At 35.0% G+C, this 15,623-nt stretch overlaps 1 protein-coding gene across 2 annotated transcripts; it reads left to right on the top strand.

Moving 5' to 3' along the window:
• The first annotated feature begins 111 nt into the window (after window positions 1–111).
• Window positions 112–15,435, top strand: LOC120770536 (myotubularin-related protein 8). Of its 2 annotated transcripts, none has more exons than XM_040098091.1 (13): window positions 112–453; window positions 7,208–7,324; window positions 9,589–9,751; window positions 10,231–10,514; window positions 11,438–11,572; window positions 12,748–12,977; window positions 13,071–13,206; window positions 13,266–13,642; window positions 13,710–13,836; window positions 13,898–14,001; window positions 14,064–14,154; window positions 14,212–14,337; window positions 14,398–15,435. In XM_040098091.1, exons 1-13 carry the CDS (start codon window positions 430–432, stop codon window positions 14,533–14,535), a joined length of 2,052 nt encoding a protein of 683 aa, XP_039954025.1. In that variant the 5' UTR covers window positions 112–429; the 3' UTR covers window positions 14,536–15,435. The 2 variants fall into 2 exon arrangements, with proteins under 2 accessions (XP_039954025.1, XP_039954024.1); XM_040098090.1 differs by lacking the exon at window positions 112–453 and adding an exon at window positions 2,122–2,873.
• The last annotated feature ends 188 nt before the right edge of the window (window positions 15,436–15,623 follow it).

The raw sequence follows: 15,623 nt of genomic DNA, 5'->3' as shown, positions 1-15,623 counted from the left end.
GTATATAATTTACGTTCTCTGGTACTGACAGATGAAACGTCATCCGTTTTGTTGTCTTCTGATTATTCGTCGCTTATTTTTTCGGAGAATGCAGATTAAATGTAAATCTACGTTCTCCGATTGTTTGGTTGACTTTGTCGGGATCTAAATTTTTCGTATCTTCTGCAAAATTCTGCTCTCGGATTAAATAAAATATATACGGATTTCGATATTATTATTGGAATTAAAAATGTGATAAAAGCTTTCATTAGTTCAAACTGTATATACATTAATGTTGCAAGTTATTTTCTTTACCATTCTAAAACACCTTTTCAAGTGAAAGTTCTTTGCGAAAAAAATAGTATTTCAACAGCTGGAAGTGAAAAACATAATATACCTACTTATATTGTGCTGTAATATTTTCCTAACACACTTCCAAGTTCAAGGACCATGGATGACATTAAATTAGCTAAGGTACAGATAACAATTATTGAAATATTATTTATATATGTATATATATATATATATATATATTGTTTATTGTGCCGCTCCCAAGGCTTTTGATCTGAATGCATGTTTTAATGTCCTGCGGCCAACACCGGTTGGTTAGTTGAGTCATCATTTGTAGTCTTTTAAGTACATATACATATATGAAACTAAGTTATGATTTGTAAAAAAAAAGGTTTTGAAAAAGAACACCGTGAAAAACGAAAAAGCCATAAAAACAAGTGCATTGAAAATTTGTTTAACAATTTTACAGTAATATTGTTTGTGTAATCGTTATCTACAGGTGTTGTATTTGCGTTTGCTACAGCGGATAATAAAATCAATAATGAATGCGATAGTGAAGATACAGATGTGTTTACATTGCTATAAACATTACAAAACTTAATACCACATGATAAATAGTCATTTAATCACAGTTTATAAATTCCATTTCAAATTTATTTATGCGATCAGCCTAAACGTATTAATGCAGACAAAGGTATTCCCAGTAGTGCGAGACATACTTTTCTTCAAAATATATTACTATTTAATATGTTTTACCTTGTGTATGAAGTTATATACCACTTCGCATATAAATTACGGCATAGTATTTTATGTAGCTAATTATTATAACCTGAACAAGGTATAGTAAGTATACCAAGAAGTAAATTCTGCAAACAAATTGTTCAGATCGAACCACTATAGTACTTAGCTATCATACAAACTAACCAAGCGAATTCAAGTCTTGTATAATTCATCCACCAAATTTGGCATATATTTTTGTTCAAGACAACGCTTCAGTTTCCGAACATATTATTCAGATCGGCATATTCAACATACCTTAAGAAATTTGAAGGAATGCTATTCTGTAGACAGTCGATGTCCGCTCCAGTAACGTAAACCCGACTGTCGTGGAAACAACATTCAAACCAATAAAAATAGAAAGATCAAAGCCAATGTAAAGTTCTTTATAAAAGATCTTTTTCTCATATTAAGAAACCATAAGTCGTCTTGAAGGTTGCATAGATAAAATAGCGAAGCTGAAAAGATCCATTAAGTTTTCCGTTGGCTGTAATGTTTTCAGATTTAGGATTTAACCATTGTTATGAACCGATATTTATATATTGTGAGAACACATTTCTGGGATTTGCCCATTTTGAAGACTTTGGCTGAAAGACACCCTTAGTAAATTCGCTGTGATATGCATTTGTAGATACTGATAATAACTATTTATCACGTTAACAAGCTTCAAAGTCATGACTTTATTATTGCGATAGCAACATTTCTTGGAGTAAATGTGGTCAGACCCACACCTAAAGTCAAATTTTGAACAATCCTATTATACTCTGTGCAACATGTTGCGCTCTTGTATAAACATTTACTGTGATGCGCATGCTCAAGTTTGCTTGTTCTATTCCTCAACTTTCCATTGTAAAACAGAATTTGTTGCCACTATAACACATTTAACTTTAATTACATACAACTTTTCTCAAAAATTAGTATTATTTTATTCACAAAGGTATTTAAATTATTGGTAACGGAAAGCTGAAACGATTAAAGGCTTTTTCTCAGATTCGTATTCCAGGAGAGATTCCATTTCGACTGGAAATTTCCCTCTTCTTAAAAGAATTGGCGCCTCAGCGACTTTTGCTTTCCATGTAATTCTTGAGTTCGATTCTAGCGTTGCAAGATGACACAACAGTCATCGGAAAATGGTGTGTGCTTTGCATTGAAATAAGTTCGATTGTTCGCTCCTCTCCCATAATCGGGTTTTTCAATTTAAAACAACACCCAAACCGACCAGTGCAATCACTCCCACCTTCACAAAAACTGTACAGCGCTTGTGTTTTCAAAAGTGAAAGTATTTAATTGTAATTTGATTGAAATGGTCGATACTCACCTTTTGTCATCTTAGTTAACGTATATATTTTGACTACACCGGTGTTATTGCCCTCGGTCATTCGGGCCAAAGTTTAAGCGAATTTTCACTTGTGTATCTGTAAGCCACTTTTTGGCTTTAACTCATCTCTATATACAAATGTATATTAATATAATTATTGATTAAATAAACTGCTGACCAAAGTGTGTGCAAATATTGTGCAGCCGTGCAAAAACATTTGGTTTCTGTATCCAAATAGTATATTAAGTAGTATACCATTACCGCGGACAGAATGGATTTTACGAAATTCATGAATAAGTTTAATGAAGTTGAACGCTCTCTTTCACCAACATCTTCATTACGTCTAAACTTTGACAACATCTCGCCGGAAACTGAAGAACCAGAGGAGAATAAACGCATCTGGGGTGTGCCCGTACCACCTTTTGTATCCGAGAAAGTCGTCTCGTGGATTGAGGAAGAGTTTAATGAGCCGCCTATATATTACAATGGCAATGCAGTGATTCGAAAGGTTTGTAATGGAATTTTTGTATGATTGAATACTTAACGTATGGATTCTTATCTTGGTTACCATAAAAGCCATATGATATTATTGTTGAATTCTAAGGATTGCTCATTAGCAAAAGTTGGAATTAAAGTGTAATCAAGTTGAAAATTGAACTTAAAAATCCGATATTTCAAGTCATAACGTTCGAAAATAATATTAACTATATACTCAATTTAGTAGTAAAATTCTTTACCAAATAGGTATTAGTTATGCTTTTTATCATCATTTCCAAATTCATATTAAATTTAAAGCTTCAATACCAATAAATATAATACCTACAATCGAATATATGAACATATACGATCATAAAATGGTGAAGGAAATGTTGAAAGAATACTCTTAATCAGTGAAAAACTCCGTTGCTATTTAAATGATAAATACTTTCTAAGCTGTAGACCAAACCTATCGGCTCGTTCTCTAAATGCAGAAATATTTTTAGTATTAGCAGTAGAAGTAGTATTTTTGACAGCTATCCACGTCCATTTTGAAATTGTGAGCAATTTTCATGCAACTTGTTACTTGACCGTTACTACTGAACATTTTGTCATCAAATTTGCATTTTTAATCCACTTTTGCCATTTGCACCAACTTTTATCGGCGTGCATAAGTACTAACTTTGTCCATGCACTAATACTTCCATATCTACTCACATGCACACGCACTTGCACACTTTTTCGTACGAACTTCCCCATTCATAATTCTTCCAAGTATCCTTTTGAAGCTTTCACCAATAGCTTTTAAAACTTCAATCACCTACTTTGATGAACTCATAAATTTTAACTACAAATATTTTGAACCATTTGTAGTAGTCTGCTAGCGTAAGGCTGTAAAGAAGATTTTTCATATACATAAGCATATACATCATATAATATGGCTATATAATATTATAATTTCTTGATACTTTTACTTGTAATTTTACCTCCACAATTTTAAATTCCTATTTTCATCTCTTTGTTTATTAGTTATATCTACTTGTATACTCTCGCAACAGAGTATAACAGTTTTGCTCACCCAACGGTGCTTAGTTTAGGTTAGCTCGTGGGATTGATTCAAAATCGCTGATTTTCACAGATATTCGGTAGAACCAACGTTCGTTAGTAACTCCAGGAACTAAAATAAATATCATACATATATGTATATGTATATGTATGTATATAAATAATTAGAATGACAAGATGAGTTAAATTGAGATATCTTAACGAGGCGAGACGTACTACGTGCTCCGATTACGCCCACCCAATACCAACCGCCTTACGATGCCGAGAAACATGGGTATCAAGTTTCATTAAGATATCTAAATTTTTACTCAAGGTTCAGTCAGATTTGAACTCGTCTCTTCATCCTGATCGTTTATATATATACCCTATATCTAAACTATTATAGTCTGTAGAAACTTGCTGAAGGAATATAATACATAAATAAGTTAAACACCCTCTATTAAGTTTAATGTGTATATCTCACAAGCTACTAAAGCTATTTCAACCATACTTGTTGAAAATAAGTGTTGGCTTCGCTTCGCACACCAATCCTACATCTTAGAAACGACAACCACGCCTACTTCCTACATATCTCAATTTTACAATGCCGTTATTGAATAGTACATTTAAGGTATCGGGTGATTTTTTAAGAGCTTGATAACTTTTTTAAAAAAAAAACGCATAAAATTTGCAAAATCTCATCGGTTCTTTATTTGAAACGTTAGATTGGTTCATGACATTTACTTTTTGAAGATAATTTCATTTAAATGTTGACCGCGGCTGCGTCTTAGGTGGTCCATTCGGAAAGTCCATTTTGGGCAACTTTTTCGAGTTATTTCGGCCGGAATAGCCCGAATTTCTTCGGAAATGTTGTCTTCCAAAGCTGGAATAGTTGCTGGCTTATTTCTGTAGACTTTAGACTTGACGTAGCCCCACAAAAATAGTCTAAAGGCGTTAAATCGCATGATCTTGGTGGCCAACTTACGGGTCCATTTCTTGAGATGAATTGTTCTCCGAAGTTTTCCCTCAAAATGGCCATAGAATCGCGAGCTGTGTGGCATGTAGCGCCATCTTGTTGAAACCACATGTCAACCAAGTTCAGTTCTTCCATTTTTGGCAACAAAAAGTTTGTTAGCATCGAACGATAGCGATCGCCATTCACCGTAACGTTGCGTCCAACAGCATCTTTGAAAAAATACGGTCCAATGATTCCACCAGCGTACAAACCACACCAAACAGTGCATTTTTCGGGATGTATGGGCAGTTGGCCACCAAGATCATGCGATTTAACGCCTTTAGACTATTTTTTGTGGGGCTACGTCAAGTCTAAAGTCTACAGAAATAAGCCAGCAACTATTCCAGCTTTGGAAGACAACATTTCCGAAGAAATTCGGGCTATTCCGGCCGAAATGCTCGAAAAAGTTGCCCAAAATTGGACTTTCCGAATGGACCACCTAAGACGCAGCTGCGGTCAACATTTAAATGAAATTATCTTCAAAAAGTAAATGTCATGAACCAATCTAACGTTTCAAATAAAGAACCGATGAGATTTTGCAAATTTTATGCGTTTTTTTTTAAAAAAAAGTTATCAAGCTCTTAAAAAATCACCCGATACATATCTTATCTCACGTCCAAAAATAGCCAGTGCATATGGCTGACTTTTTATCGGAAATATCGTAAATCTGTGAGGTATCTTAATGAAAGTTGGAAACCATATATCCCATACCTAATAGAAAAATGTTCAACTATTTTATTGAGTCAACACCTTATATGACGTATGTTAGATAGCTTAAATAAATTAAGTCTCTCGTTAATAACAATTTATTCTTGCGTCTAAAATGGATAAAACCGAGCCAATAATTATTCTACAATATACGAATTTCAAGTTAACGGTTGAGTTTATAGCGTATATCGGTCAATAAGAAAGATGTCTTAGCAAAATTATGTGATCTTATGAAATTGGATATACTACACCTTAATTCCAAAAAAGTGTGAAATTGCTCCACGAATTATCCCAACCTATATACTGTATGCAGGGTTTGTCCGTAAAGTAATTTTCTTCCGCCGCGACTGTACTTCGGAGCATGCGTGCACCGACTGGATTCGGTAGAGGACGTTTCTAGCTAACGAACGAGCGGCTGGTCAGTAGTCTCCGAACACCTCGAGAGTCAGGACAAACATTTTCGCGCGACGTGTATCCGAGAGTGATGCAAGCCGAAAATGAAGCATTCGTTAGAGCAGAGGTACGCGATTAAATTTTGTGTGAAACTCGGTATATCTGCGACAGAGACGTTTGAATGATCAAGCAGGCTTACCCAGATGTTGCTTTAGCAATAACTTCGGTGGCACCAGGCCTTTTTTTGGAGGGCCGGGAAAACATCGCTGATGAAGACTGTGCTGGGAGACCTGGGAGTTCGACAAACACCAACAATGTGACTCGTGTGCACAAAGTTTTGAACTCAGACCGTCGACTAATTGTGGTTCTTGACATTGTGACGGAACACTTGAACATGCGCAAGAAATTGCAAGTGGAAATCAAAGAGGCAATCTTCCAAGTGCATCGACGCAGAAGGAGCCTATTTTGAAAGTTTTAAAAGAATTGTAACGATTGGTTCAATAATTTTTTTTTAAATCGACTCAGTCTTATCACTTTCCGGACAAACCTGTATGATTATTCGTTATTCTAGCAGACTTTATGTTACACAGTCACAGTGTGTGAGTTATCTTCATAAAATTGCTTGCCCAAACATTGTCGAGTATAGTTAAGTAAAGGCAAAAGCTAATATAATCAGTCCAGGTATTCCCCTAATCCTTATATACCCGACATAGCGCTTTGCATCACTTTTGACTTTCCGTCTGAATGTTTATTAATATGAATTAAATTAGTCTAGACTTTGCTCCAAACTTCATATCCCTAATACATTGACTTCCGATTATTTGGCTGATTTTTCCTGATATACCCAAAATAATAAATTTATCACCTTTGGTTGAGTTTAAATTACATATGTACATATATCTTATTTGAGTTAATTAGGTTGATGTTAATTTAAATATTTGTCACATGAAGCAAAATGTAATAATAAAACTGAGGGAGTCTACGACATATGTATGTATGTGTGTATAATATACGTTTTTTCCACTTAGATCCTTGGAAATAAGAGAGGATGAAATGTTAGGTTGCACTTGAATTTTTCGAAGTTTTCTGAAATTTTTTTATTTATTGTACAAACTTTGAATATTTAATTTAAAAACTAACTTATATACAATAGTATGGCAAAAATCTCTTTTAATAATTTGTGCTTTGATTATGTGTTGTTGCAGGTGGAAAATGTGCGAATGATCGATCGATATAATGCCAAAAATCCCACCGTCGGCACCCTCTACTTGACGGCAACTCATTTGATTTTTGTCGAACCGGATAGCAATAAAGAAACATGGGTATGTATATATACATATACACTTGTGCTCATATAATTAAGTCACGCCAGTAACATGTAAGGTTGAACTTATTAATAATTATTTTCAAAAGTTTTGTAGTTAAATTGTTATGAACATTGTCATTGTTCATTTAACCCTCGGTTCCTTGGCTAAATAAAAACATGTTGCACATTTTTTGAACACCAATCAGAAGAGCATTCATGACCTGAAAAAGGTTGTGATTCGAACTGAGAAGTCAAATAAAATTATCGCAATATTAGTATGTATTTCTATAAAAATTATGCAAATTTCTATTTATAAAACGACGAAGATTTTTCTAAGTTTTGAAAATATTTCCTAAATCAACTTCAAAATAAAGAATTTTTGGAACCAAAGAAAACTGTACCCTTAAGGATCCAGAGAGTGGATTATTATCAAATAAATTAATTAGTTTTGTGGGTTTTCTGGTGACTTCATTGCATTGTTTACAAATAAAAATGTAATAACGGGAAACATTGTCAAATGAAAGTTTTCTATCGTTGTATATTTCCTTGAATGTGAGTGTGGCGGCCACCACACACACACTCGTCGAATTCCCATTGTCCTTGAAGCCACAAAACTCAAGTGTACTCAAATGGCGGGCGAAAATGTTAAAGAAATCAAATTGTAGAAACAATGAACACGGAAAGTGTGTGTTTGGTGACGCGTCGGCGTCTCTCAGCTGTGCCATGGTCCCTTCTACTAAGTTCACAAGTTTTCTTTTTGTTTGTTTTCTGCTGTGCTAAGCATTTTTCAACTATTTTTTGTTGGGGTAATTCTGATGCCAAGTTTGATCGTAGTGCTGCCAAATAGGTCAGTAGCAACATGCATTGCAGAACGAAAGCAATTTAAAGTGCTGCACAGGACACTCTGCATATCTTCTCAAACGAGCGTTGGGCTTCTTACTCTTAAATTTGAATAATTTATGTGCTTATTGCGGCCACTATTATTGTATAAATATGTATAAGCGGTATTGGTTGGAAGGAATTGATGACATCAGTTTTTGAAATATAGATTTAGAGAGAGGTCTTAAAAAATTGTAAAATTTCATAAATTTTGATTTACATATGTTTGAGTACCATCTGACCAAATTTGACCCGGATAGACAAAAATACATTTTCACGTTTTTTAATACAAATCTTTATGTCGTCTTCAAAATAGCCAATATAAATATGCTAACGCTTAATCCAATTTTCCATGATCTTACTATAAGTTTGTTTCGTGTGGCAAACAAACAAGTACCAAACGTTTTTAAATGGCACGATGAAAAATACACATTTTCTAAAGGATTACAGATTTTTTGCGGAATTCACCTCTTTTGTGTTCTTTGAGAAAAACTATTTTCCAGTTTCTTTTTACATTATATTCAACCGCGTTTCGAGGCTAAACCTAATTAAAACAGTTCAAGCTTATTGTCGTTGTTGAAAGACTCAAATATTCATTTTAACTACTTTTAACACTTGAAGCCGTGAAATGGCACAATAGTGCTGCTTTTTGAGAAAATAATACAATAATCCAAACAATATCCCATAAGCGCATGAATAACAGCACATGAATAGAGCACAACAACAAGTGGGTGCATATGTACATGTGCTTGCAAACATACCCAACACGGAATCGTTTATTTGCGGACGTCATTAAATCCTGCCGCTTAGCTGGTTTGTAATTTTACTCTAAAGCAACTGAACTCATTTGTTCGCTATGTTTAACTATTTATGTTACGTATACGCGATGGCGTTCATTGTTGCGCTTCTACCAGTCGTGCAGCTCTTGATGTAAGAATGTACGGTTGCGACCAGGTTAAGCGATTTTTTGTGCTTTAACACAAACATATATTTATTAAATGTATTTGGTGCATTTTTTCACAAAGTGACTTCGAATATTAACTGTTGTTTTCCTGAATTTGTAAGAAAATTAAAAGTAATATTTTCAATTTTATAAATTAACTGTTTTTTTGGATGCTGTCTATAATATTATATTAATATTTTAAATATAGTTTATGTGGTATTTTTGTAGCATAAACTTCCATTTTTAGGATGTAAACAAAACAGTTCCCCGAAATTTTTTCTAAACAATATTTTTATTTAATATCTGATTCCATTTTATTCTATTAACTTGTTTCTTTTTAGTGAAGAACAATTTATATAAAGACAAACAAACATTAACCTTATACTTGGTATTTATTGCACATGTACATATGTAGATACAGTTATAGATTTCTTTTTTTTTTTATCCATTTTTCACAGATTTTACATATGCACATTGCGAACATTGAAAAATTACCCTTGAGTACGACAGGTTCACCGCTATTGATACGTTGCAAAACTTTCCTATCGGTGACATTTGTAATTCCAAAGGATTCTGAGTGTCACGATGTATACACATCATTAACGAAGCTCTATCAACCCGGTAAGTGACATATATGTACATACCTACCGACATAAATATATTTCACGTTATATAAGTCTTATTAAGGTGGAGCGCAAATTGTGCTCTGCACTTTTTAGGGTTTTCCCCAAAAATAAGCTCAACCTTAACCTCCGGCTTAAAAAATAAAATTACTGCTTTAGAACAGTATTTTTTAGTTTGCCAGTGCCCGAAGTAAGCAATGTGTGATCAAAGGCTTCCTTTTTTTTGGAATAAATTAAAAATTCCTTTAGTAAAAGAATCAGAACTTGTTTGCGAATTGAAGGCACATCCTTAATAAGTCGGATGTTAAGCAAAGTGAGAGTGGTTTCCAGTTGAAATGTGAGCGCTATCACCGGAATACGTTTATATGTGTACATGTTTTTATGTGTGCTTACAGTTATATACATGCATAACGGTTGTACTTTGCTAACTACTCACATTATGGTTCATTAATCTAAATAATGAGTTTTTAATTGCAGTTTCCATTAACAAGTTATACTGCTTCAACTATCAGCCAGCCAAAGATGATTTTCCAAAGACATCAGGCTGGGATTTCTTCAAATTGGAAAGCGAATTCAAGCGTATGCGAGTGCCGAACGAAATTTGGACATTGTGCACATTGAATATGAACTATGAGTTATGTGACACGTACCCACGGCATGTTTACGTGCCACAGGAGGCCAACACAGCCATGTTGATCGGCAGTTCCCGTTTTCGCTCCAAAGGTCGTTTACCGGCACTTACTTATTTGCACTCGAATAAGGTGAGTAATTATTTATAAGCAAACATAACATCTTTAGCAAGAATTAGTTGCATTAAATAAGTTCCAACTCTCTATACTCGTTGTAACAACATGTGGAAGTCTGCGCCCACCAGTGACGGAAATACTTGCAGGAATAATGTGACATCAATTGAAACAAACGTTATTTCCTTAAAGTGACACCACTGAACACTTTGTGTTGGAAGATGTGTGATATGGGTCACCTAATCATATTATTTGATGACAACTCAACCGTTTGTGGTCCAGTTCTGCCATTGGCCAGTGTGTCTACAACTGGATTCACTTTGTTCTCAGTTGTGCTTTGACTCATTTCATTTCACTTTACCTAGTTGGCCACTAATAAATTACGAATGAGGAAACCAATTTGAGACGAGACCTACGCTCTGCTTACAACGTTTTTGTTGTTTGTAACATATACTTATACTATAATATATACATACTGCATATTTCTTCAATGATAATTATATATTTATAAAACAATGAAAAGACTTGTTCCTGCTGGCCTTGAAAATTTTGCGAATAAAATATTAACACATCCGCACCATAAATATTGTATGCGGCTTTTGGTGGGTATCTTGTATGTATGAATTTATATAAATACTCCTGCCTTGGCGGTATCCCAGCAAACTTATTTGCTACATCTCCACTTCAGTGTGTGTTAGAAGCATTAAATCAGAGCTCTAGATGCGATTTTTATTATTATTATTATAGGAATAGTTGTTTTTTTTGTATAAAACATTCATAAAACAGCTCTCGGAAACACAGTGCAGGTTACCCTTTGCTTCCTTGATATGTTAGGCTTGCTGGTACATTTCGGCACAGCCGACTAAGTAAATATTCGTTGCGGAACTTACTTTTGTGATATTTGTTTTAACCTTTTTTCTCTTTCTTTTGTTTGCATTCAGGCTTCCATTTGTCGCTGCAGCCAGCCGCTGTCGGGTTTCAGTGCACGCTGTTTGGAAGATGAACAGATGCTGGAGGCGATTCGTAAAACAAATCCAAACACCGACTATATGTACGTTGTGGACACTCGACCCCGGGTAAGTGGCCTTTGTACTATTGTAAGTGTACTTTTGTATGTGCATATTCATGCTAGAAGTGTTTAATTTGCGGAACATATTTCAACAAGCAATCACAAGTGCAGACAGACAAGCGCCATTTATTTAGATACCGCGGCGGTTGGTGCATCAAGTGCTCCCTGTGGGATGTCGAGCACTTAAAACGTGTTTGCTTCGTCAAATATGTACATGATTAAATGTACACAATTTTATTTTGCACTTGCAAATAAACTATACAAATGTGTATCAATCTGCTCACTTATTCAAAAGATGCCATGCTATTAGATATTAGTTTAAAATATGTAAATATATGTATATGTATGTAAATGTATTATTGTTGTGATACCAGCATAAAACATTACTCATCTAAGTTTGGAAAATGCCCCTAAGAGTTCTCTATAAAATATGATTCTGGGTGTATTCCCATAGACCTAACAGTCACCTGGCCTTTACTTCCATATAAATAATCAATGTCATTGGATAAAATAACATTTTTCTGAAATCTAATGGGTGGTAAGTCTTATATATGTAACTACATTTTCGGCAGAAACGTTGTTTCGAAACCGAATGTTGATATGTCTTGATAAGAACTTTCACCAGAATATTTAATCAGGCACAGAGTTTAGTTGGATTTTTTTAAACACAAACACTCACAAACGGGCGGGGCATGGCCCACTTTTTTGTGAGAACACATATCTCGAGACCCGTCAGATCGATTTCAACCAACATTTTGGATTCCTTTGACATTTTTATGTTACAGTGTGAAAATGGGCGAAGTCGAACTACAGCCACGCTTACTTCCCATTTAACACATATACCTAATATAAAGACTTTCGAGCTTCCGAGTGACTTTATATTGCATATATCGGCCAACATCTCAATAAAATTGAGAGAGCGTATTTCCTTATAGCGGTGCATAAAATCGGGTGAAAACTCGCTCTAAGCATATGACTAACTGGGCTTATGCACCTGACAACGTTCGGTGATACCCCAACTTATTTTGTTAGAATTGCGATACATTTTAACTGTAATCTGTGACATCAAACGAAAAGCCGCGTAGACTTCAATCACCTCTCAGATGAGTCATATTATTAGCAATATTATTATTATCCTTATTTTCGCCATCCGAATTCGTAATTGTGTTCACTCTCTTACAGATAAACGCAATGGCTAATCGTGCCGCTGGAAAAGGCTACGAAAACGAAGCTTTTTATGAGAACATCAAATTTCACTTTCTCGGCATTGAAAACATACATGTACAGCGAAGCAGCTTACAGAAATTGATTGAGGCTTGTGAACAGAAGACACCCACCATGAGCGGCTTTCTTAATTCTTTGGAATCATCTGGTTGGTTAAAAAATATTCGCTCTATTTTGGATACCTCCAGGTAATTGGATTAGTTTTGTACAAGTTGCTACATCTGGCATACAAAATTCACTTAATCCAACTAATGCAATATTATATTTTCGAATTTACCTAGCTTTATTGCGAACGCGGTCGATAAAGGTGTCTCGGTTGTAGTTCACTGTTCGGACGGATGGGATCGTACAGCACAGGTTTGCTCATTAGCTGCGTTGATGTTGGATCCTTATTACAGAACCATTAAGGGGTTTCAAGTAAGTGTTGAATTTGATTAATGTTTTTATCTATATTTCTTTATTTTATACTTCTAAAGGCTCTAATTGAAAAAGACTGGCTAGCATTTGGACATAAATTCAGCGAGCGCTGTGGTCATGTGCAAACTGATCCGCGTGAGGTCTCACCTATTTTCACACAATTTCTGGATTGCACTTGGCAACTAATGAACCAACGTAGTGATGCTTTTGAGTTCAACGAACGCTTCCTGCTTATCCTACACGATCATGTGCACTCGTGCCAGTTTGGAACATTTGTGGGCAATTGCGAGAAGGATCGCCTGGACTTGAAACTATCAGAACGCACATTTTCTCTATGGGGCTTCATGGCTAATCATTTGAACGAATATATTAATCCACTGTACAAACCTGATGTCGATAAAACTATTAAGCCCAATCTGCAACCGCAATGCATTAAGTAAGTAATGACCAATAATCAAAAGCGCAAAAGTATAAATAAATTTCACTATAAAATACTCCACCAGATTCTGGCGCGGCATGTTCAGTCGTTTTGAAAGTGGCGTACATCCACGTGAACCGCTTAGCGACTTGCTGCTTGTGAGCAAGGATCACTGTACTTCATTGGAGGATCACGTGCAGCATTTAACAAAGGTGAAAATTCAATTTGCTTACGCATTTGATTTAGTTGCCCTTACATTTGATATATTTATAGCGGATTGCAAGCTTCAAAAACTATATTTCCAAATCCGCAAGGAAATTGCAAGATGCCACAGCTAAATCCTATAAGGAGCCCGTTTCGGAGATCAATGACAACAAGTGCGTTAGCCAGTTAGATAAAAGTAAAATAAAGCTAGTAATTACATTCGCAATTTCTACAGGTACAATTACGACAAGAAGATGAGCGAACTATCCTCAGCTGATGATGATCATCCGCTTAAGCCAGCCGGCATGTCTTTTGCAAATCTTTCGGTAAAGTTTTGTTTTACGTAACTCATTATATAATCATTGAATACAATTTTGAATTAGTTGAATGAACGCATTGACTCCACGAACATTAAGGAGGAGATAAATTCCGTGGCTGTGGACTGGAAATCAATGCGCAGCGTGACGGCCTGCTCATGCTCAACGCCATTCGATCAGTTCAGTAAGAAGGTATGTATAACAAGGTCTTACAATGCTTACAATACGTATTTCACTTCCACATTTGCACAGACCCATTGCTGGAAGTGTGGCGATATCTTTTGTGAACGCTGTATTGACAAGAGCATACCATTGCCCGGGCAGGACAGCGGGAAGCCGGTGCCGGTGTGTCGTACTTGCTTTCGGCTTGTTCAAAAGTCCAGCCCATGAACTCTCAACGGCGCGTGAAGCTCAGTTTACCACTAAAGCGAGCATAAAATAAGTATATAGAAATCCTCGGGTGTGTTTTGTGTAGTGAATGTTGCTTATATATTCGAGACTTTTGTGTGTAGCTTAGTAGGAGTGCATGTTTGTAAAGATACAATATTTGAGCATTAGGCAATTCAGTCGTAAGCAAGACGTGAAAGTACAAGCTTATTTAAACTACAACATAAAGTTGTAAAAAAAACATGGTGAGGAATGTGGTACTAAGCAGCGCAAATACTGTTAGAATTGAAGAAAAATGGCTAAAAAGCACATTTGAATTTCAAAGTTTGTTGCATTTCTAGATTATCGCAATAAAATATATAAATCAAAATTAGAAAAACTATTTGCAAACAACCATTCTCTGTTAAACGTTCGACTAAAAGTTCCAATATATGTATATATACATTTATATATATATCTATTATACATTATATAAAATATATATATAACCGAAAAACACCATAACACACCCTATTACCAAAAAAAGATAAGAATGTGTGAACTTTAGAAATAAGAACCCAAGTGCTCTCTATCTCCAATACTAAAAATTGTATGTAAAATTAATGTATTGCCAGTTTAATACGTTGGTTTCTATGAGAGGCTGATTTCAAAGCGTTTTATAGTTAGTTTTTCTGTCTTCCAGTATCATCCGAACATAAATGGAGATTTTCTGTACTGAAAAATATGAAATTTTAGAATATTCATATAAACATCTTCGGCATTCCTGCAACTATGCGAAAATCAGCGCTCAACATAACTGAAATCTGATTTTCTTTTTATAAAATTTCGAATGTTTCAAATTCTCACCTTGAAAGAGTTTAACCAACACCAGCATAATCAAAAGTGCACAATTTTGTTAATGACGGCACATTTTTATGTCTGCGCAATTATTTTAAATTCGAATATAATTATTGTGTATAGTAGGAATATACGTATAGCATTTTTAAGTTCCCATAGTTCGATTACAAAGCTATGCACGTGTGTTAAGTGACAAAATAGTGCACAAGGCAAAATCAAAAACAATCAGTCATTATTCGTTGTCTATAACATGA

Source organism: Bactrocera tryoni, chromosome 3 (assembly GCF_016617805.1).
Source record: "Bactrocera tryoni isolate S06 chromosome 3, CSIRO_BtryS06_freeze2, whole genome shotgun sequence".
Taxonomy (NCBI): Eukaryota; Metazoa; Arthropoda; class Insecta; order Diptera; family Tephritidae; genus Bactrocera; species Bactrocera tryoni.
This window is presented reverse-complemented; position numbering and strand designations above follow the sequence as displayed.